At 36.9% G+C, this 24,478-nt stretch overlaps 1 protein-coding gene across 2 annotated transcripts in view; it reads right to left on the reverse strand.

The window, feature by feature from the left end:
* Nucleotides 1–694: 694 nt before the first annotated feature.
* Nucleotides 695–24,478, reverse strand: part of LRRTM4 (leucine rich repeat transmembrane neuronal 4) — an 870,522-nt gene continuing 846,738 nt past the window's right edge. For both annotated transcript variants that reach the window (XM_066377859.1, XM_066377860.1), the window contains one exon: nucleotides 695–1,219. In XM_066377859.1, the coding sequence (XP_066233956.1) occupies nucleotides 998–1,219 (222 nt within the window). In that variant the 3' untranslated portion in view covers nucleotides 695–997. The remainder of the gene's footprint in view (nucleotides 1,220–24,478) is intronic.

Below are 24,478 nucleotides of genomic sequence, written 5' to 3' on the forward strand. Positions count from 1 at the left end.
TATTTATTTTTCCAACATTTTTTTTCTTTTATTGATAAAACTACACGAAAAGTAATTGATAATTTAAAAAGGAATGTTACACATTATCTCGTGTTTAGAAATCTGACAGCTTGGCAGTTTTATTCACTGACCACATTACCACTGTTTTTCATATCCCCTAGTCCACGTGAGAGTGTTTCCGCTGGTCACTTCCTTTGCAAGTCTTCAGGGGTGCCTCCTTCACACTTCTTACACAGTGTAAAGGCACAGTGAGGACAACCAATGGGGGGGGGGGAGACAAAAGTCTTCACATTGTGCACACATGTGTCTGGAAGCATCACATCACCCACACACCGCTGGATTTTCACTGCAGTAGTTCCATCACACTTCGTAGGCAACTTTGTTTCCTTGTGGTCAGTGGTAAAACAAATTTTCTTTTGGTACAACATAAGCTTGAATGCCCACGGTTAGAATTGGAAACAAAAATCACTTGACCAGGTAAACAATAAAAAATAAAACAAGCCAAACAAGAACTAACAACATTTTCTAAAGGAAAAACAAAACAAAGCAAGGAAAGAAAGTCTGAGAGTTACATAGACCTAACATAGAAAACCGTAGTGTTTCCCCAACTTCCCACCCCCGCCCAGGTTTCTCCCGCCCAGGTTTCTCCCGCCCTGCGGTTCTCCAGCCCAGGAACCATGCAGTGTAGAAAAAGCAAATATACTGTACAAACAAACCTATATGTAGCTAGGGTGAAATCTAATTTTATAAGAACGCGACACTTTTACTATTTACATCCAGGAGCATGTTTGTTTGTTTATTTTAAAGCAAAGAAAGTTCTCCTGGTTCTGCTGTAGGTGCATCTGCCCTTTGTAAATTTTGTTTTTCCTTTCCAAATGTCATAAACGTTTTAGCAGGAACGATGAGCCGGCTTGACCGCGCGATTTTGGACCCCCTTTCTTGACGATGAAGGCCCTCCCTCCCCTCACTTCCAGTCCCTCAATGAGGCGCTGTTGGGTTAGTTTGTTAATCTCTCCAGGTAAATGGCTGGTGCCGCCGACCTAGCGATGGTAGCGATGAAGCTGTGGTCACGGCCAAGCTCCAGGCTGGGGGTTTCATCCTGCTCCTGGGACACGGCTTCATAGCCCTTGTTGACGTGGAGTGGCTGGTGAGCCTGGCAGTACCCCATCACCGGCTGGTCGTAGCTGTAATAGGGCAAGGGCTTCATCTGGTGTGGGATCTGGAGGTGAAAAAGAGAAGAATTAATGATTAAGAAGATGATATAGGATGGTATTTTGGTCCTTTTCATGCTGTTTTAAATTATGAACTGCTGATTCAACTATTAATAAATATTAAACAAAATAATGGCTAGTATTTAACTCCATAGCTTTGTGTAGATATATACAGATATAACCTTAAATATGGTCTTATGTACAAACTATACATATATACTGCTCACAAAAATTAAGGGATATTTCAAAATGAATATGAAGTGATAAAATATCTCCTAATTTTTGTGAATAGTGTATATACATTTTATCAACAAAAGAATTTAAAATATATTATGTACATTCATACATTTGAAGGCAGATGATGCAAAGGTTGGAGAGTAGCAATCTATTGTAACATGGCAAGATTTGACATTAAATGAAGAATCTAAGGTGAAAGAATGAATAGTAAATACAGGGGTAAACATGTAGATTTTTGTTACTTTTAGAAACATTTTTCTATACAATTGAAATCTTTATTGGAATGTGCAACTTTTATTTAAGTCTTGAAGAATTTTCCATAGATGAGTTCTAACAATTCTACAAATTTTAGACAAAAGAATTCTAGAATCATGAAAGTGGATATATCTTTGTGTTCACAATATGTAATGTTATTGATTTCAAGCCAAAATGCCAAATGCATGATTACTTTTAGGATGATATCCCTGAATAATAGCATACAGAATCCCTTTAATAGAAAAATTTGAAAATACTACAGTAAACTTGCCCCTATGTGCAGCTTTTAATTAAACCACACATTTTTGCTAAAGAGACATGTGTCCCAAGCCTAAAAAGGAAAATGATGATTGCTTCATTCTTGATATTGTTCTAGAGCATTTCTCATAACCCACTAGATCCAACCTGGCACTTTTGATTAAAAGTCAACAGAGGATAAAATTATGACCACTACACTGTTCTGTAAAGTGAGAGGTTGTGGCACTTTCAACTACTGCCTCTAGGCTCCAACCCCACTTCCCTGGTTGGCTTTATGATGCTCGCTGGCAGCTCTGCAAACCCCCTTTCTGTTTGACCTGCTGCTCTCTATTAGATTTTGCCAGTAGGAACTACTGGAGAAAGACAAGGTGAGAGAAGACAGAACTGTTGCTATGGTGGACTTCCTCTCTGCTTCTTCCTGCTCCAGAACGTTACCCCAACAACACATCATCCTGGCTGGGGCAGCATCTTCCTATAACAGCAGACAATTCTACTATGGTTTGCAGTCTTTCCAGCATTCAGCGTTTCTAACATTTCATCCCATCCTGTCCCTCCCTCCCACCCCCAGAGACTACAGCACTAGGCAAGTAGTCTAAGGTTCATCTTCACAAAGCTCCTTCTCAAAACTTTTGCTTTTAGTGGTTCCAATACCCTCACTTTAGTCTCTGAGTTCTACAGGTGGTAGAGGTGGTAGTTGTTTTTTGAAGTTGCTGTCTTATACCATGGCACTATCGTTCAGCCTTTGTATGAACTTAGTAAATAACTATGTTTAGTTAACACTTCTTTATATAAATTTTTTGTTGTTGTTGAAATATCTGATAGGTTGTCTGTCTCCTGATTGGACTGCATCTGACTTTTCTATAGGTTAAAGTGCAGTAATTAATAAATTGTTTTAATTTTATAATTTGGTAGAGAAGTTAACTCACAAGGTTTTATGGCCTAATTGTTCTGTAGGAAGTTAAATAGTCTTAAATCTGACTTAGCAAATTTATTTGTGGAAACTATTCTTCCTATTACTATATAAATCTCTGAAATGCTCTTCAAATTAGGTCTTGTATTTTCTTTCTGGTATCCTTATTAATATGCTAAATAAAATTTTGACACAAATTTACTATCTGTTTGTATAAGAATTATATTTTTAACACCTCTATACTTAGAGAAACGTCACTTCACATTTTTATAGATACGGATTAAAGCAATGTTTTCTATAGCAGATCGCAGCTTATTAGCACATTATAAAATTAATTTATAGATTCCAGATAAACATGTTTAAAATTAAATGAACTAGAATGGAAAGTATCAGAGTGTATCATATGAGTAAGTTGTTTCATTAGTTTTGTTTCAAATTTGTGGGTGTGCTTATGAGTGTGTATCTCCTGAGTCACATTGTGATATTTTTAAACAAGAAATCACTGTACAAGATGCTTTTAAAAAATAATCAAAGCACATATTGAGATTACAGTTTATTTTTATATGATCAGCAATAGCCTATAGAAATTTCTGTTCTGCTTTTACTACTCTCTTTTTTTTCTGAACTCATATAACTCACTGTTTTTCGATATGAGTGAGAAAATTAAACACATATATATTGCTTTATTTTTAGAAAGAGGCACAATAACTTCTCATGGAAATCAAGCATCATCAACTCTTTAAGAAACAGTAAAAATATTTTTTCTATCAAACAAAATATTGAAATAACCATAAATGTACCATTCTGTTCTAAAAAATATATGTATATACTAGGTCAAAGTTGTGATACAGAGATGTTATTTCTATACACACATTAATATCTATGCTGACAGTGAGAGCAAGGCACTAATTATAAAACAGCATGGTTGAATTAATAGATACTAAATATAAAATTAGGTCTACCCCAAATCTACAGTTATTATTATTATTATTATGTACTCATATAAACCTCTTCCTGTAAATCAGTACAGATCAGGGCATGGAATATTTGTCAGCAAGTTCTATTTTAAAAAACCTCATAGGATTTTGCCCTGTGTCAGACAGGTAGAGGTATCCGTGATTGGTGCCATAGGTCACCAAAACTCTGAAAAATCATAGAAATGAAACCACTTTGTTCTGACCTTTTAGCAGGAAGAATTTTTACCATGAAAACTTTTCTAAGGTTACATAGTCCCAACTTATTTTTGTGTTGTTAATAGGTGGAATAGTATAACTTTAAAACATTTTTAAAATTCACCAAATTATTTACCATGACAGCAATATTCATTGGGTATAAAAAAATTGTTACACACTTTCTAAAACAATCCTTCATTGTCTCCAAATTAGCCAAATACTAAAAGTCATCAAAATAAACATTAAGCGTGGATTATGGTTTTGTCCACTTCCTTGTGGCACCATGCATAGTCTTTATCCAGCCATTCCCATGAGCAGATAATTGGACCTACAAACAAATATGAACAGTGAATGCAAGAGAGAGATGGGGTGTTACAGACCCTCATGCACAATCAGGAAAAAATCAGTAGCTGCTGGGTGAACATGACTGAATTTCCAATGTAAAATGATGTCCTTCAAGTTGAACTATAATGGGAATGAACAGTTTCATATCTAAGAAACCATTGTATCTGTCTTCAAATTAAATTGATTCAGATGTAAGTGAACTGCATCAACTGCAGGGCTTTCTATTTATATATTGCATCATCTTTATAAGCTCTGGAAATTTTTTTTTTGCTATTACAGTTGTACTGTTTGTTTGTTTTTTACTTCAGTTTACTACTATTTTCTTTATTGTATTTGAGATGGACTTAGAATCTCTAGCAGAGCAAAAAACATTGTGAAGTTCCTTCTTGCACAACTGACCAAGAGCAAGAATTCAAAAGCCAAGTGAATTGGCAAGCTCTGAAAGGATGCTTCAGATGTTTGCTTATTTACTTCAAGAATGTATCTGTTGGGCACTATGTAATCAACTGTGTGGTTTCTGAGGATCTGAGAGACTGAGGTCTGTACTATATAGTAATAATGTACAGTACATTAACTACCTGGGTCCCTGTGTGGATCATTGTGTCCTTTTCAGCAGTCAAAACAAAGTATCGTTAAGTTTCCCTTAATGTGCATTTAGTTTTTTTGTAAATGTGTTCTTAGAGTTTTTCCAAATGGTCCCTGGGTTCCATCAGCTCTCTGATGGACTTCCTTGTGTAGTACAGCACAGTAACACTGCTAAAGATGGCCCCGTTTGCCTGCTTGACTGCTCATTGATTGCACTGGAAGCTGCACTTAATTTACAGATAATGGGGTATGGTACATGGAGTCAGGGACCCTCACCAGGGGAATATGTTATACTATCCTGAAAGTCTGTCATTTGATTCTCTTAAAATTATGAACATTTTAACTCTTTGGAATTGAAACTTATAGAGGTATACAGACTTCTGCCGAGGATTATTTCATTACTAAATCTGAGGTAAGTTACATTATTATCACTAATTAAAGCCACTCTAATTCTTCTAAGTGTGAATCCTCTGAAAATGGGGACAATAATGACATTTCATTCACTTCTATAAACTTCAGATAATTCTGAAAGCACCCCTTGATTCTCAAGATAGGAAGAATATACCGAAAAGACATATCTTCACCCTAGTTTACTCAATAGTGATGGTACCTTTCCTGGAAATGTGCCCTGTCTCTTGCCTTAGAGTTTCCATTCCGAGCAATGCAAGGACGTGAGGGGTCACAGAGTGTTCATTAACCAAGGCTTCAGTTCTCCTCTGTGGGTTCAGAAGCTTAGAAATTTTAATGTATGTTTGGATTTTCTAAAAACCCCATTTACCCTTTTCCTAGATTATATATATTTTTCAACATGCTGGTGGTAATATAAAAAGACACAGAGTGGCTCATCGCATTAGTGATTCAAATAGGAAAATCAGAGATTTCTAAATCTTGGGAGGAAAGGCAAAATTATAGAGAAACATGTGGAGCTTAAAAGTCTGCAAATTGATTCAGACCCCATAATTGCATATCCATAATAATTACATTTAAAATGAGAAATGTGTCTGTATAGTAAATGTGGGAGCAATGTGAAATGGGCTCATGATATATGTGATCATAAAACACTTTTAAAGTTCAGTATTTTTTTATGAGCATGGAATTCCAATATTGTTACCCTCTTTCCTCAAAGATGTTAGCATTAGTTATAAGTAGTTTAATAGTCTGATCATTCTAAAATTACCATACACTATCATTAGTCTTATTTATTAACTTTTCATGAACATTGTTCACATTTCAGTATGAGTTCCTTCAATTGAAGTCATAAAAAGTTGATTTTCAATTTCCTAAATGACATTTGGTCTCTAATTTTTAGAATTAAAGGGTACTGTCTGACGACTCAGACCATTTAAAAAATACCATCCTACAAATGTGAATGAGGAATTCAATATAATTGAATTGCTTAATGAAGATGGACATTTGGTTTATTGAAAATAAAATTGATAAAAAAATGAAGAGCAATAGCTAAATGAATATATCACTTAGCCTTTAGTCTACTCATTGTGTTAATAAGTGACAAGAATGGCCAAAGAATGACAAAATGTAAACAAGTTTGAATAAAGGTTTTTCTCAGGAGTTTTGATTAAAATTGACAGAAACGTAAATCATTTATGTTAATTGGATAACAGGGAGACTTCCTTGACTCAAACACAAGAATTTGATAGTTATACTGGGGAAGAATCAAGTTCCACTGGGTCTCAGGAAAAACTGAAATCAGGAACACAAATGTCACCAGGGTCCTATCAGTCCATCATTCCTGCTAACCTCTGCAACTTATAGTCATGTACTGATTGTCAAACAACTCTTCTACTGATTTGACATATGACTTTGACAGTTTCAAAGTTTTACATGTTTTAGCCATAGCAGGTCATACAAATGACCACAATTCTTTCCAACTTTTCTTATCAGGCAGTAGAGTCTATTTCTCCTTGCTTTGAATGTTGGCTGACCTTGTAACTTTCTCTGGCCAATAGAACATAGTAACAATAGTATGGCTTGGGTTCCAAAGCTCTTAGGATCCTAGCCAGGGTAGCTACTACCCTGAGAATAAGTTCAGGCTAGACTAATGGGAAGTAGAAGGCCTATGGTGTCACTGAGGCATCTTAGACCACCTAGCATCCTCTAGGGCTCACAGAAGCTCATTGCAGGCACATGAGTCCAGGAGCAAAAACCCCACCAGGCAGGCTCCAAAGAAGCAGAGTAACTCAGCCATTGAACCTCACTTCCAAAAGCATATGAGATATTGGACTGAGTTGTACAATCAACAGTTCCTACAAACCTGATTTCACTCCACACTCCTCAACTGAAATAATTAAAATAACAATTGCGTTTTCATAAATTTTGCCTTCCTATGTTTTTTAATATCTGAAGTCATTTATAATATAAAAAAACCCCACAGGATAATGAATCTAAGTTTATTTATCAAATTATATTTTAATCTCATTCTACAATGAAACATTCTTATTTTTTTTAATACAGGCTCCCTTCTTAATTAGAAAACACCAATTATCTAAGCATTAGTTTCTATTAATTAAAAAGTAAAACTTACAACATCACATGCCATTATTTATAAAACATTTGTTACAAAGCTAATTTTAAAAAACAATTTTGAGAAAGTACCTTGAACTCAAAAGATAATAATTATTCTTCTGGCCTGACCGGTGGTGATGCAGTGGACAAAGCATCTATCTGGAATGCTAAGGTTGTTGGTTCAAAACCCTGGGTTTGCCTGGTTAAGGCACATATGGGAGTTGATGCTCTCTGTTCCTCCCGCCTTCTCTCTCTCTCTTTCTCTATTGCCCCTCTCTATAAATGAATAAATAATTTTTAAAAAAAAAACAAACAAATAAATAAATAAATGTTCTTCTGTATCAAGATGGAAATTTGAGTTCTTATGACTACCTTTCCAATTTACCATTCAAATGAACAAAGTTTTCTTTTTTTCTCTCTTTTTTTTTTAAAATAGAGAAGTTTGGTGTGTTTTTTGTTTGTTGGTTGGTTGATTTTCCTATCACCAAATTAAAAACAAACAAACACAAAATCTTAGAAATTGCTACGTGATACATTAGGTAGGAGAAGGAATTAAAAGAAAAATTTTCTAGCTTATAGCTCAATACAACTGGAGGAAAAGCTTAAGCTAGAGAAAGGTCCTTTGCAGAACTGTGAAAAGCTCCCAGCTTTGAGAATCCAGGGCTGGCAAGGAAGAAAAAAAAGCAAAACATGGTTTGAATAAGTATGTGGCCACAAGTATCAGGGAGCGTGTTAGAGGTGGAGGACAGGAAGAATCGGTCTCATTCCCAGTGTTCACATTGTGGGGCACTGAATAAGGCCAGGCTGTGCTGGAACCAAAAGAGTGCACTTTCTGTTTTAAAAAATAGTGGCTTATTCAGGTGTCAAATATAAAATAAAACTTTTATTTCTATTTTTATTTCTTGTTATACAGCTGCCTTCATCAATGGCTACAGTCTCTCTCCTCCAACTGCCACAGACATCTGGTTTACTAACTAAACAAAACCTATTTCTTTAAAATATAAAAAAAGAAGCTCATATAATCTCTGCCATTTTAACACTTTATACAGACACAAAGAAAGACCTTCCTCCCTGAGTGCTTAATATAATAGAGAAGACAATACATTTAAGGAACAAGAGAGAAGGACACAATTTATTAAAAGTGAAAAAATAGAAAGACTTTAAAATGCATTCCCAATAATTATTGCTTTGGTACAAAATAGGTATTAATGTATTTGTTGAAGTAAAGAACCATAACTGAAGATTAAATAAGTAATAAATATGAAAAAATATATACAAAATATCTATTAATACTTTTTAAATTTATTGATCTTTGTTTTAAAAAGAAAATCTTTAAAAGGAAAACCAGAAGACAGTGGTGCAAATGGGTGGCTGTCCCACCTCCATTCTGTTTCTGGGATAAAGTTTGTGCAGTACTCCAGCGTGTAAAATGCACAAGACTAAACACATAACATGTTTTCTTTTTATTGACTAGAACTAGCCGAATACTTTTAAACTTCAGCTCTGACAAAAGTTGCACAGTAGTACTGGCTTTCTTTGTTCTGTCCTTGGTTGAAGGTAGTAATGTGTGCTATTTGTGCATTCATGGTTGTCTGAATTTCAGCGTTTAAGTCAGTTGTGGGATAACAGAATAGAACACCCACTTACATGTTTATTAGTTTCCTACCAAGATGCCTTGTCTATGAAGTGTCTAGAGAGTTGATTAAGTTAATGAATGAGGTACTAGCCGTTCTTTGACGTTCGCTTTGACTCCATTAACTGGGAAGCTTATTACATTGGCAGCACTCTCGGCATTCAGTGAGATTTTAGGCTAATGAGCTGGATTAATTAGCTAGTATTAACTTCTAAAGGCTTTCATCTTGTAGTCCTGACTCTTTATTTTGAATAGTAAGGTCTCCCCATTAGTGAATTGCAAGCAAATATCCTATTTAAGTGAATTCTACATAAATTTGCTTCTAAAATACTTAAACAAAAAAGAAAGACACCAAAAAATTAAAACTCACAACTGTCCTTTCTAAAAGTAAAACTTAAGGAAGTTTTAATGGCATATAATGATGTATAGAAGATAAGTCTTTTGAGAAAAAAAACCCACAATGATCTTTTGAAAAAAAAACACAAAGATTTTTTAAAACAAAGATCAATAAATTTAAAAGGTATTAATAGATATTTTGTATATACTTTTCATATTTATTACTTATTTAATCTTTGGTTATGGTTCTTTACTTCAACAAATACATGAATACCTATTTTGTACCAAAGTAGACTTGAGCCCAAGTCTACTCCTGGAAATTTAATAATAAAACTATACAAAAAAAAGAAGCAAACAAAACCAAAACTTCTCAGCACATCTAATAGATTCAATTTGTTTTATTTTTTTTTCATTCATTTTTAGAAATTTGGAAAAGAACATAAATAAAAAGCAGCAGGGATGCTGCAATTGGGAAGGTACAAGCCATAGATATTAGAGCCATTTCCCTTCCAAGTTCCTTCCAAGTTCCGTTTTGCCACAATATACAGAGTAGCTTATTTCTATTTCTATATGAGTAAAACGATAAAGTTTCGTGTTAAGTATTATAGTTAATAGTGTCTATAACTTGTTTATGAAAGAGTGTGCATCTTGTCTAATCCAAATGTGACTGATCTGTTTGGTTTTTAAAGATATACTCTATTTGTAATCCTCCCAAAACATCCAGCTCACTAGTTCAGTGGTATCCAGTAAACAGTAGATTTTTAAAAATGTATAAATGAAATGAAATTCATATAGAAAGGTAATTAAGTTTCTCTCATGTCCATGTTTTGGTTTTTTTTTTTTAGCAGACTTGCATATCTCAGTGTAAAAATACAGAATTAAATGACAAACCTGGAAGGAGAAAAGCTCCATAAGGACATCCACGTAGTTGATAGAAGGGGATATGCAACCTGACATTAATAGAGTTTAAATAGAACTTCTTGGAGGACTGGTGATTCTAATGAAAAGAAGCTTGGCAATGTATATTTAATTACAAAAATAGGAGAAGCCCATTTAGAAAATGCAATTAAGGTTTTTATTTTGATTGAATAGATTTTAGAACAAAATGGCAGAATAGATGCATACATAATGCTAGTCTCATATTTCTAACAAAATGTGCTCAGATCTAGATCATTGCCTGGATCTCTGCCACGGAGTATATACCATTAAGAAGTAATTACATAAATGTGAATTGGCCATAATAGTTCATTTACTTATGTATTCATTCATTCACATGGAAAATATTAATCACAGAGGTTGAAGGGCCAGTAGTAAATACAGAGGTGGACAAAAGTAGGTTTATAGTAGTAAATACACAAAACAGTTTATATTTGCATTATTATGTAGTAATTGCATTATTTGCCACATGAACAACTGTAAACCTACCGGTCCTCTTGCCCACCCCTGTGTTTTAGGCTTGCCACCCATATGTCTTTGACAACTAGTGAACTCAAGGCTGCCATTACAATGTGAAAGTAGGCTTAGACAAAAGGTAAATGAGTGGAGTGAGGTTGTTTTTCAATTTATAAAATGATTTATTAACACTGAAGCTTGAATTTTGTGCAACTTTTAGGTATCACAAGATATTTGTATTCTTTTGATTATCTTTTGAACCATAACAACAACAATCAAACTGTTTAACTTGGGCTAATTTACTGTGAGCTAGGTATTGTGGTAGGTGCCTGGGTATAGAAAAGGAAGAAAACAAAGTTTCTTTGCTCAAAGAGCTTCTTTAGAACTGAGAGAATAAGACAAACCTGATGGTGGAGACTGCATCATCCAAGTCAGGAAAGCAGAGTGAGGAAAGTGCTCCCAGCCGGTTTGCGTTGCATGTCTCCTGGTGAAGAGCCAGGTCTTGTACCCTACAATAAAGCTCTCAGCGAACTGCAGACAAAGAGCTGCACTCACAGGACCTGGGACTTTAGAAGTCAGACTTGAACATCCAAGTGGGAGTTCTGAAGTCACCATTTAGGTCATTTGGATCAAATATGCTCTGGCAGAATAAATGCCCAGTGACCTTCCAGTGAAGATCTTAAACAACACTCAAACCAGTGAACCTGCCCCTGCATGTATGATAGTGTCTAACAGAGAGCTTGAGAGAACTTTTGGTGATTTTGTAAAGAGGTTAGGTACATTGGTCATCTAATGAGAAGTAGGTTTTATTTTGTCTGATGAAGAAGTTAAAAAGCTTTCTTTCTATTTCCCAATCATGCCAAGCCTCTTCCCATATCTGAGCCTATGTATTTGAATTCCCTATGCCTGGGATATTCTTTTCCCAACTCTTTACAGTGGGATTATGCTGATATTTTGAGTTATGGCATAAATGTCATGTTTCTAAAGGGGCCTTCCCTAATCCCCTTGTCTAAAATACCTCCTCATCCCTATTCACATATGGAAGGCATTTCCTGTTTATTTTCTTTATCACATTTATCAAAATGTTAAATATCCATGATTATGTATATCTTTGCTCTTTTATTGTCTTTTTTCCCAAATCTAAGCTCAATGTTTTCTGAGAGTATTTCTGACTGGTTTCTTTCTTGCTAAAATATTTCAATAAATGTGTGCTAAAGCAATGTATGAATTTACAAGAGACATTTGTTAGAGAACTGGTTTTTATTTAGAAGAATTTTGACTCAAACACTGTAAATTCCTCCCTTTTCTTTCTTTTTCTACTGCCTCCCATCTGCTCTCAGCTTTGAATTTCAGCAAAGGATCTAAGATAGCATACAAACGTTTTTTATCTGTAAATATGTGCATGCCTGGCATTGTTCTGAGAACTAAAGATAATGGAATGAGTAGAGATATGACCTTAAGGAACCTGTACCTTAATATGGGTGACATATATGAGCATACTTTTCCAAGGTGATATAACTTATGGTACAATGCCATACTGAAGGTGTACAAAAAAATGATAAGGAAGGAAAGAAGAGAGAGTAAGAGACCCAGAGTGAGTTTCTGATTCAAAGTATAGATGCTTATAAAGTCCAAGAGAAAGCCTAGTGCCAGCTTTCTATTCACAATCAGCATGTCCTCTGCTGTTGCCATAGCTCATGGCTTTCTATGTGCAATTGGGGGGGGGGGTACTGTCCAGGTTGTATATATCAAAAAGGAACATTTTAAAACAAATTAACAGTCTTTCCAACTGATCTACAACTTCTCTTGTAGAGAATGGATTCCACACCCTCAATCTCTGTAGCCATTATCCTCACCTCTTAGCCAACTCTCAGCCTTAGTCTCTCAAATGAAGCATTCCAAAGTTATGATAAGCAGTAGAGACTGACTCTTCTTCCCACATATGGAGAGGTCAGGACACTGCTATAGCTGCTTTCTCAGCCTCTGCTGAGGAACAAAACAACCAACCCATGGCACCCTTAATGGGAGCCAAGAAATGGAGTGCATCATGCTCCTTTTCATGTGCCATTTGAGATTTCATCAACCATACACACTGCCCTTTAAAGAGGTGGTTCTCCCGCTGGCCGGGTAATTCTAAATAAAACATCAACCTGGTGCACCAAAGACCATGGGTTTGATCCCTGGTCAGGGCACCTCCAAGAAGAAATCAATGAGTACACAACTAAGCGAAACAATAAGTTGATGTTTCTCTCTTTCTTTCCCCTTCTCATCTCTCTCTCTCCCTTTCTCTCTCTCTCTTTCATTCAAATCAATGGAAAAACTAAATATAAACTAAAAAAAATAAAATAAAACATTTCACAACCCTGGCTGCAGCTTTGACACACCTGAGATGATTTTTAAAAATTGCCCTGGTTGAATAGCTTAGTTGGTTAGAGTATCATCTGGAAGTGCAGAGGTTGCCTGTTCAATCCCTGATTAGGGCACGTACAGGAACAAATCGATGTTCCTGTATCCCTCTCTCCCTCCCTTCTTCTCTCACTAAAATCAATAAATAAAAACAATGTATGTGAGGTTCTTATCCCAGATAAGATAAATCAGCATTTTGGGGTATCACCAAGACCACACTATTTTAAAATAGCACCCCAAGTGATTCAAATGTTCAACCAATGTTGAGAAAGCTGCTTCTTATTACATTTGTATTGCTTTTTCTTAAAGATGTCGACCCAGCAGGGGGTGCACAATTTGATTTACCAAATTCCCCCCACTTGCAGGAGAATGCCTGGCTGAAAATGAAGCCCATTACTTCCCAATGAGAAGTCATCGAACATGGTACACATATGTGTGCTTTTTACTCTCCAATTAAATTGTCTTTTAAGTTAAATTCATTGCTGCTAATTAGTCTGCTTCACCAATTTAAACTTCTTCAGTTAGCCCCATTCATATTCTTGTCAGTGATTTTTCTGTCACCTTTTTAGTTATCATCATTTTGATTGTGTATATATCCTACTCTATTGTCTAAACGTAGGTGTAATTCCATTGGGTAAGTTTAACAACTATCATTATACAAGCGTTTTTAAATAGCTACTTGCAGGTAGTTTACCTTGTTGTGATGGCAGAGTGCCCATTGATGTTTAGCCAGCTAAAGAACTCATTTGACTAAACATTTTTACAATCTATTTCTTTCAGTTTTTTAAAGTAATTTAATTTACTGGGATGATAGTTATAGCCCATTCCACTTTGCACTATGGGGAAGAAAGGATATTTTTATCTACTTAAAAGCTAATAAAGACTCCCACTGTTGAAAAATATTCAAACCTCCCAATTATTTCCATCAAGAAATAAATGTAAAAGGGAAGAAAAAGAATTAAAACCCCAAAGTGTTAGCCTGTAAGCAATAAAGATGAAGGGAAATTTAGGGAAAGGCCATTAAACTCATCTTTGCTTTAAAGCAACTTGAGATTCATATATATACATAGGAGACTGTGTCCTCTGCAACTGAAAATAGTAAGAATTGACAAATAGTTGATGAAATTCACCCTCTGTGGTAATAAATCATAGAAGGAAATGATCTGTATATGTGAGAATACAGGGCCCTGGCCAGTTGGCTCGGTGGTAGAGTGCTTGCCAGGTGTACGTATGTACCAGGTTCAATCCCCAGTTAGGGCACACAGGAGATACAACCATAGGCTTCTCCACCCCTTCCCCCTTCCTTCTCTCTCTCTATCTCTCTCTTCTCCCACAGCCATGGCTCGGTTGGAGCAAGTTGGCCATGGGCACTGAGAATGGCCTGGCCTCAGGTGATAAATAGCTCTGTTGCCAAGCAATGAAGCAACAGCCCCAGATGGGCAGAGCATCACCCCACACCCCATAGGCAGTTTGCTGGGTGGATCCCAGTTAGGATGCATATGAGAGTCTGTCTCTCTGCCTCCTTGCTTCTCACTTAAGAAACATTTAAAAAATGAGAGAGAATACAGAGAACAGCTTGAAGGAACTGTTCCCCCACCCTCCATCTACTACTCCAACTCCAGCTGCCACCCACTCCAAAGATACAGGGCTTACATACTTGCCTGTTATTCTCATGCTCCACCACCAACCACCACTACCACATGCTTATAGTCCCCCAGCAAAACAATGAGTAACTTTACAGACTACCTCCATTGGTCCTTATTTTAGAATGAAGCTAAATTGAGTAGTTAGATCGTGTGACATACTCTGGAGGAGTTGGGTAGATCCATGATGCTGTACTTCATTATACATTTGGACAATACCTCAAACCAAACCTTCATGGGATATCTGTACCCACTTATCCCTATAATATTCTGGGGGTTTTTTTCCTCTCAAGTTTTCTTTTCAACATTTTCTACCAAAAATTTCACCCTAGTTTTAAATTCTGACTCTATCAAGTCTGAGGTTGCAAAGATAAGACATGGTCGAGAATGAGGTAATACTGGCAACTAGGGAGTAGATACCAGGGATGATATCAAGCACTTTACAATGCCCATGACATCTCCTTCCACACACAACAACAACGAAGAATTATCTGACCCTCAAAGGGTCACTGTCAAGCAAGCCTGTGCTGTAGTTGCAGCTCCTTTAGACATGCCTTCTTACACAGCTATGAGTCCTACTTGGATCTAATAACACTATCTCCCCTCTTCCCTTTCAGGCTAAGATGGTGGAGGTGCATGGGTGAGGGTTTCTTGCTCTTTCTATTTGCATTCTTCACCACCCTTTGTAGGTCCTTCCTTAACATTGCTCTCCAATCCATAAAATTTTCCTCATTAAACTCTTGTTGATTAAAACTTTTGACCATACATTGTCTCTGTCTGGGACTCTGAAAGAATTTTATGCACACATGTAGAAATTGATATAGATTGATATGGGCATTGAACATCATGTTCACTTTTCTTAAATTGTTGATAAAATGTCAAACGGTCAAACGTCCACCAGTACTAATTGCTAACATTTATTTAGTGATATCTTTATAAGTATTTGATATGAATAGACTCATTGTTGAGAAGAGTCCTATGATTTAGGTGTTAATATGATTTTCATTTAAAAGATGGTAAAACTGAGGAACACAAGTGAATGACTTGGCCCTGGCAGGTTGGCTCAGCGATAGAGCGTCGGCCTGGCGTGCAGGGGACCAGGGTTCGATTCCAGCCAGGGCACATAGGAGAAGCGCCCATTTGCTTCTCCACCCCCCCCTTCCTCTCTGTCTCTCTCTTCCCCTCCCGCAGCCAAGGCTCCATTGGAGCAAAGATGGCCCGGGCGCTAGGGATGGCTCCTTGGCCTCTGCCCCAGGCGCTGGAGTGGCTCTGGTCGCTGCAGAGCGTCGCCCCTGGCGGGCCTGCCAGGTGGATCCCAGTCAGGCGCATGTGGGAGTCTGTCTGACTGTCTCTCCCCGTTTCCAGCTTCAAAAAAATACAAAAAAAAAAAAAAGTGAATGACTTGCCCAAGGTCATGTGCTGAAAAAAGGCTTTCAAACCTGAGCACTTAGCTATGACCTCAAGCAGGCCCTTAACCTTCAAAAAGAAACCACGCTGTAATAGCTGCACCACAGAAAGCAATAGTTGGCTCCAGTGAATCATAAATGTGAATCAAAAAGAAATTTCAGAGTGGCATCAAAGGCAACTCTTGACTTCATTTCCCACTCCCACTCTGTGCATCTTATTTTTTAAACAAACAAACACATACACACACACAAACAAAGTCCTCTTTTCTGCACTTCTCTGTCCTTATTCTTATCTCCTGTCTCTTTTCTTTTTCCTTTTTTTCTTCTTTACTTCTTCACTCCCACTCTTTCCTCTCTTCGCCTTGCCTATTTTTGCAAAACTTAGTTCTGCTTCTGGCATCTTAATGTTAAAATAAACTAGGTTTAATTTTTAATCAGAATGACACACAAACCATAATAGAGAGAATGTATGAAATGTTAAGACTTTGACTAAGATTTAATGAAAAATTAAGCATAAAATCATTTAAACATTATTTTCCAAGTGCCAGTATCTTAATACAATATAGCCCATTTTATAAAGAATGTGTGGTATATAATTAATTAAATCTTAAAGCCAGTATTTTAGAAATACAGAAAAAGCAAGTTTTTTGTTTGTTTATTTTTCGTTTGTTTTTTAGTGAGAGAAGAAAGATAGAGAGACACACTCTGCATGTGCCCTAACCAGGATCCACTCGACAATCCTCATAAGCTGATGTTCGAATCAATTGAACTCTCCTCAGTGTCCTCAGTGCCTGTGGCCAATGCTTGAACCAGTGTAGCCAAGAGAAAAAGCGAAAGAAAAGGGGAGAGGGATAAGAGAAGCAGATAGTAGCTTCTCATGTGTGCTCTGTCTGGGAATCAAACCCAGGACGACTCCACATAAGGCCAGTGCTCTATCCACTGTGCTAACCAGCCAGAGCCAGGAAAAACAGGTTTTAATTTATATGCATATTTTACAGAAATATGAAGCTTTTTAAAAAGACAAAGTTTATTTGTCTAAAGGCTTTGGTTAAAAAATATGATATGTTGTTATTTGAAAGTAATAGTTCTCTGAAAATACTTTTCAAAAATTGAGCAAACTGATTCATTCTCTAAGGAATTATGACAGGGGAAAAGTACAGTTACCTTTTTACAAGCAAAAATTCTAGAGATAGTAACCTACTCTATCCATTTTTCACAACAAATATGTGTAGTACTTAATATCAAAAGCTGAATCTGCCTGACACTGTGATTAATGAATGCATTGGTGGATGAGTAAAATAAGATTTTTGTCTTAGAGGAAATATTGGCTTTTTGTTAGGTGACTGAGAATTTATAACATGCAAAAGAATTACCTAGAAATTGAAGGTTTCTTTAGAGAGTTTTTTTTTTTATTTTTATTTATTCATTTTAGAGAGGAGAGGGAGAGACAGAGAGAGAGAGAGAGAGAGAGAGAGAGAAGGGGGGGAGGAGCTGGAAGCATCAACTCCCATATGTGCCTTGACCAGGCAAGCCCAGGGTTTCGAACTGGTGACCTCAGCATTTCCAGGCTGACGCTTTATCCACTGCGCCACCACAGGTCAGGCTTTAGAGAGGTTTAAATACTCTTTCTAAAGATATATAGCAGTTTTTCTAGTAAAAAATTATTTCCAATTTTTATGACTAATTCAGAACAATGAACACTATCTTCATTCTAAACTTATACATAGAGTTAACACTCAAAGTTCACACTTATAAATTCAGTGTTCTTCTATTTCATCCTCTTATGAAGAAAAGTAAATTCTTAACAAATAGAAAAACAAAAATTCCTTGTTTCTCACGGCAAATTTTCTCTGTAAATATCCCTGTCACAGAGCAAGAAGAAAGCCGTTCTTTTGATATTTTATGACTTCACTAAAACTAGCAAAACTGTTCATGATAACTGAAGGATTGGGAGAGATCAATTGCCTTTTTCACTGTAAGGAACAGAAAATCCTGGAGACCCACTATTAAAATTAAAACTGACAGAACTGTCTTTTTTTGATGTGTACATCACCCTAATTAGAGTTATGAAGGGGTTTAACAAAGATTCTGAATGAAGCATCCTGTAACACAGCTTAAGAAACAGCTCTTGTTTTTCTGAGGCTAAGGGGTTAAATCACAGTAATGCTTGGAAGGGGTTAAGTCACTGTAGATAGCTAGAAGCTTAGTTCACAAAGCTTAATCTTTATTGCCTAAGGAATACAAGGAGTTCTCTTGCAGATAGTTTCCAGAGGCATTGAGAGCCCAGCTGTTCTGGAGATAACAGCAAGGACACCAGAGAGACTTGAGCTGGCAGCAAAAGGACATTTCAGGAAGGCACTCCAGCAGCTCGCCCCTCCTGCACATACAGTGACTAACTGCATGCTCTATGATAAATCACTGACCTCCCCAAAATAGATATACAGGCCAGTCAGCTGAGACTGTTAAGGCAGGATTTAGATGTGGTGAGGCCCCCTGCCTTCTCTGGTTGCTAGCAATTTGATTAAAGACATTCATATTCTACTTGGTATTCATCTTTATGATTAGCTCTGTGGAGATGGGCAACTTGAACCCTGGTTCATTCTGGTAACTCTTATAATCACCAACTAGGTTCAGGAAAAGTGGGGGCTTTAACATATATGTATTTCATTTCATAGCCATAAAAAGAAGCAGGTAAAGATCATTAACATCTCTATGAGACTAAAAAAATCATTTTGCTCTTTGGTTTTATAAACTGCCACTGCTACTTAAGGAACCTTTATATTTTAGGCTAATCTACCTTGAAAAATACAAAGAAAGAGGTCTCAGATGATTATGCCATGTTTTTCTTAATCCTAATCAGATGCAGGACTAAAAATAAAGAATTTAATTTAAAAGTTATTTAAAGTACATACTTCGCCTTATTTTGTACATTCTGTGAATACAAAAGTCCTTTTCTATTAGAATAGTTGACAGTCATAATATCACTGAAACTGTGATATTCATTAGATACATTTGGGATATGAAATGTCCCTTAAAAAAAAAAAGCTCATGCTCTGGCTGGATAACTTGGTTGGTTAGATCATCGTCCTGACACACAAAGGTTATCTGTTCGATCCCTGGTCATGGTACATTCAGAAACAGATTGATGATTCTGTCTCTTTCTCATCCTTCTTCTCTTTTTAAAATAAATCAATAAATTTCTTTTTCAAAAGCTTATTTGCAACTGAAAAACACTAACATGGCCGTCAGAGTGCTATACCCAATGTCTTTTAGCATACTGCTTTTCTTAGTGTAGTCCACATACTTAGCAGCTCGTGAGAAATGCAAAGTCTCAGGTCTCATCCAGAATTACTAGACCTGAGTTAGCATTTCAGCAAGGCTTCTAGATCATTTATATGCATATTAACATTTGTGACACTCTGTGTTAACTAGTCAGTTGTTTTATAGCCCTATATTTCCACTATGCTTTGACCAAAAATGGATTAAAAGAAAAAGCATTAATTATTTTAGAACCCAGAGAAATGGTCTGTCATACTAGCGGTATCAGCATGACCTGACAACTTATTAGAAATGTAAATTACCATCCTGCACCCTAGACCTACCGAATCACACCTCTGCATTTTGAATGAAAGGCAGTTGACAGGAATTACCAAATAAGAAGAAAACAAACGTTCCAAAAAGGGGCTTGGAGAGAAAATGTACATAAACATTGCCATGTTTTAAAGAGTTAGTAACATAATATATAGACTGGACTTGATCATTGTTATATTTTCTCCAAATTAATAAATAGTTGTCCTTCAAAACTCCGATGAAACGCCAGCTCCCTCAGGTAACTCATTCCCCAACAACAGTAACTTTTCACTGTTCTGCATATCCCATCCCTATCCACTACGTGGTAGTTGTCACTTTTCAACAATGATATCAGGGCTCTGCTAAGGGACCACTTTGTATTTAAATTCTCCACAGCATAGAGATTTTGTCTTATATCAACAGAACCCTCTTCATCTAGCACTACGTTTTTGGGATATAATTAATGTCTAATATTGTCTATGTTTCTTAATGGTTTTGTTTTGAAATAAAGAGACCTATTTTTATTTTCTGGTTTAGAGGTCATTCTACTTTTTTTTTCCTTCCCTATAGATGAATAACTACCTGTAAAATATGTAGAGATCCTCTGATTAATAGTAAGTTATATTAAGAATGTCTCCTTTTTTATATTAAGCATTAAAAAATCCACTAACAAAGTCAGAGAAGGTCTTTTACCCCCCAATAGTACAATTGAAACATTTGACATAATATAAAATATGTCTCCATTTTCATGCATTTAAATTTCTAATTGTTTCTCAGTCCCTTGGAGAGATTTTCTAGGTCAACTAAGTATTCACACTGTGTTGCATGTTCCAAGAGTCCAAGTTAGTCTCATCTTTGTAATCCTCAAAAAATAGAATGCTAGCAAATGCTACTCATTTATACAATAGTTAGAAATGATCCAAATTAAAAATTGACTTTTTGTCAAATGCAATCCCTCGCAGCTGTTAGATTGCTGGTTCACAATGTGATTCCTAGCTCTTTAATATTTCCCCTCTTAGGTTAGCTTCTAACCAGGCTTAATCCTGAAAACAAAACAAAACCAACTAAAAAAAAAATAAGTGACAAATAATTGTTGAAAATGCAGTGATATTACTGATTCCTAAACCTCATCCCATCTCATGTTCACTCAGAAACGATTAAAAAATGAAAATGGTGTGTGTGTGTGTGTGTGTGTGTGTGTATGTGTGTGTATGCACTTATGTATGTGTGTAAAGGTTGGAATTGTTGTATCAGCTATTTGGAAACAGTAGAAAGTATCATCCGTTTGCATGACCTTAAAGGATTTTTGTCGGATTTAATGCAGCAAGAGCCAGACAGAAGGAAGAAAGCAACAGCTGACTCAGAGCAGCTCAATCTGATTTAGATGAGATTCAGACAAAATCCCACTAAAATGACCTTGTCTGTACAAATGAGAAATGGAGGTGAGGTGGGATAGTAGCAATGGCTCTATGTGGAATCCTTTTAGCTACTGTGCTTCCAAAGTGTTCATAAGTAGCTGCCTGGGAAATGTGTAGCCCCGCACTGTCACTTCTTAACAGCTTTGGCTAGAATAACTCCCTGAAGCAACCAGAAGACTCTGTGCTGTCTCTCAAATTGTTGCCAGGTGAACTGAAATAACAGTTCAGTTTACAGATGGCCTCCATTCACCTCATGATAAATGTGGAGGTGGGCCAAACCTGCCTCTAGTGCTGTAGGATCCAAAATTCAGAGTCTGTTTTCATAAACAGCCCCTAATATCCAAAGGATTCTCATGTTCTCATGTGAGCAATGACAGATATGAGCAAAACCCTATCAGTCAAATAAGTTTGTAAATATGGTATATATGTTTGCTCACTTATAGTTTGCATTGGGTGTGGGAGACAGGCTGTAAACTGGCAAAGTCCTTATAGCCTAAGGCAGTGATTCCCAAACTTTTTGAAGTCAGGGTGCATTTAAAATTCTACAAATAATTGTAGGTGTACTAGATACAAATTTCTGAGAAATATATTATAATAATTAAGTCAAATATTAAAGAAAAAAATACAGTCCAAGTGTGCTTTTATGTTAATTAAACAAAATAAATATGACAAAATTAAATGTATTCTGACAGTAAAAAACATTTTTATGTTACAGTTTTTGAGTTATGCTTTTTAGAATTCATAAAAAAGGAGGGTTAAAAAATTTTAAAAAGACAAAAAAGTTATCTTTACATAAATATAGATACATTCTTAGTAAGATTTAGTAAATTCAGCAGGTCCTGGCACAAATGTGTTTATTCATTTTTGTGTTTTTGAGAAACATGAGCCAGATGAGTCCTAATGATTTCTTCAATGTTTGGGCATATATATATTTGAAAGGCAAACTCTCATTTCCTCATCAATACATTCAAGAATTCCTCTCTTTTTACTCTTAATTGTGTTGAGTGCAGAAAACCCCCGCCATACATATCATCTTAACTTGACACCAAACAAAGGATAGAAGAAACTTGCTTCCAGTCCTTCCGGGGATCATGGGGGGTAGTGTAAACAATCCAGCACCATAGCTTAACAGCTTTTTGCAATCTAATCAGGCAAGTGAGGTGGGGGGTTAGGCAGACTGTCAGCTACAGCCAATTCCTCACACCTCTGTGCCCCAAAATTCTAAACTCCAAAAACCCTGTTGGTTTTTTGGTCCCCAACAGGCACATATTTCTCTGGAATACCATAGGGCACACCTGGAAATCTTCTAGGGTGCACCAGTGTGCCCTGGTGCACACTTTGAGAACAATTGGCCTAATGCTTAGTTCTAAAACTAAGCCTTTCCCACCCTTTTAATACTAAGATATTTTCAACACTAAGCTTTTCTCTACACCCTTGACTGTTGCATGATGTAGGTAGTGCACTCTTATGAGGAATCCCATTTATGCCTTAGATAAGTGGCTTTGTATCAGAGACTTCTTTATTTGTATATTGGCTTAAAGGCTTTAATTTCTACACTCTAAAATGAAGCAGAAGGGGGGGTCTCTCTCACTCAGATCCTGCCATTAGCATTGCAGAGGAGAGGCAGCCAAGATGGTGGAGTGCTGAAGGAGAAGCCAGTTTGTGCAGAGTTTGTGCAGAGAAAGAAGGAGATGGGGAACAGAGGTGAATAAGGCTGGTGGGGCCTTTGATTCTAGGAATATTTGGATGAGTCAGTGGCTTTGGGAGGGAAATGGAAAGGGGAATGTTTTCCCACTGTGTGTATTTTCTCACCTGCTAGGTGAGCTAGGATTAAGGGCAATGGCCCACCAGTTCTTGGCTTCGTTGTTTCATTACCATCTGTCTGAATCAAACCTGAACCTGCATTGGTCAGGTGGCTTTGATAGCAGCCGCGGACTCTGGCCATACAAACCCTCCCAGCTGATTTTAAGGGAAATTACAATTCAGGATTTCCCTTGTCTCCTTGAAAAAAAAAGAAAGAAAAAAAAAATGAATGCCTGACCAGGTAGTGGCACAGTGGATAGAGAGTAGGCCTGGAGCACAGAGGACACAGGTTTGAAACCTGGAGGTCATCAGATTGAGCATGAACTCATCCAACTTGAGTATAGCATCTCCACCTTGAGCATAGGATCATAGACATGACCCCATAGTTGCTGTCTGGAGCCCAAAGATTTCTGGTTTGAAGCAAAGGTATTGGCTTGAGCCCAGGGTTGCTGGCTTGAGCAAGGGGCCACTGACTTGGCTGGAGTCCCCTGGTCAAAGCACAGATGAGAAAGCAATCAACAAACAACTAAAGTGCTGCAAATATGAATTGATGCTTCTCACCTCTCTCCCTTCCTGTCTGTCTATACCTGTCTGTCCTCCTCTCTCTCACACAATTAAAAAGAGAAGTCAAAACATGTGGCCAGATATTAAAGGAATGCAAAAATTTATTATTATTATTTTTTTTTACAGAACAGAGAGAGAGTCAGAGAAAGACAGACAGGGACAGACAGACAGGAGTGGAGAGATGAGAAGCATCAATCAGTTTTTCGTTGCACACTGCGACACCTTAGCTGTTCATTGATTGCTTTCTCATATGTGCCTTGACCACAGGCCTTCAGCAGACTGACTAACCCCTTGCTCGAGCCAGTGACCTTGGGTCCGAGCTGGTGAGCTTTTGCTCAAACCAGATGAGCCCGCGCAGAGCTGGCGACCTTGGGTCTCGAACCTGGGTCCTTGGCATCGCAGTTCGACGCTCTATCCACTGCGCCACCACCTGGTCAGGCAGAATGCAAAAATTTAAAGAAAATTACTAAAAAGAAAGAAGCGATTCTGGGCAAAGAGAACAGTTTCTTTAATAGTATCTAAATAAATGTTGATAGTGTAGGATAAGATAAAGAAATAATAATCTAATTATCAATTGACCAAGACAACCTCTGCCTTTTCCTCAGCTAGGCTAAACTATAGTTAATGTGTGACTATAGGTTCTTGGCCTCCATTTTTTTCTAAAGAGCATTTACTGGTACTTTAGAAAACTTGCAATTGAAAGTATTTTTCTGCCCCTGTGAAATGTAGTTTTTTTCCCCCAAGCCTCCATCCTAGGAATGTCTTTCTCAAGGACCTAGGAATTATCATTTTGAATGTGATCATTCCAGTG

Source organism: Saccopteryx leptura, chromosome 3 (genome assembly GCF_036850995.1).
Source record: "Saccopteryx leptura isolate mSacLep1 chromosome 3, mSacLep1_pri_phased_curated, whole genome shotgun sequence".
In the NCBI taxonomy this organism is placed as follows: domain Eukaryota; kingdom Metazoa; phylum Chordata; class Mammalia; order Chiroptera; family Emballonuridae; genus Saccopteryx; species Saccopteryx leptura.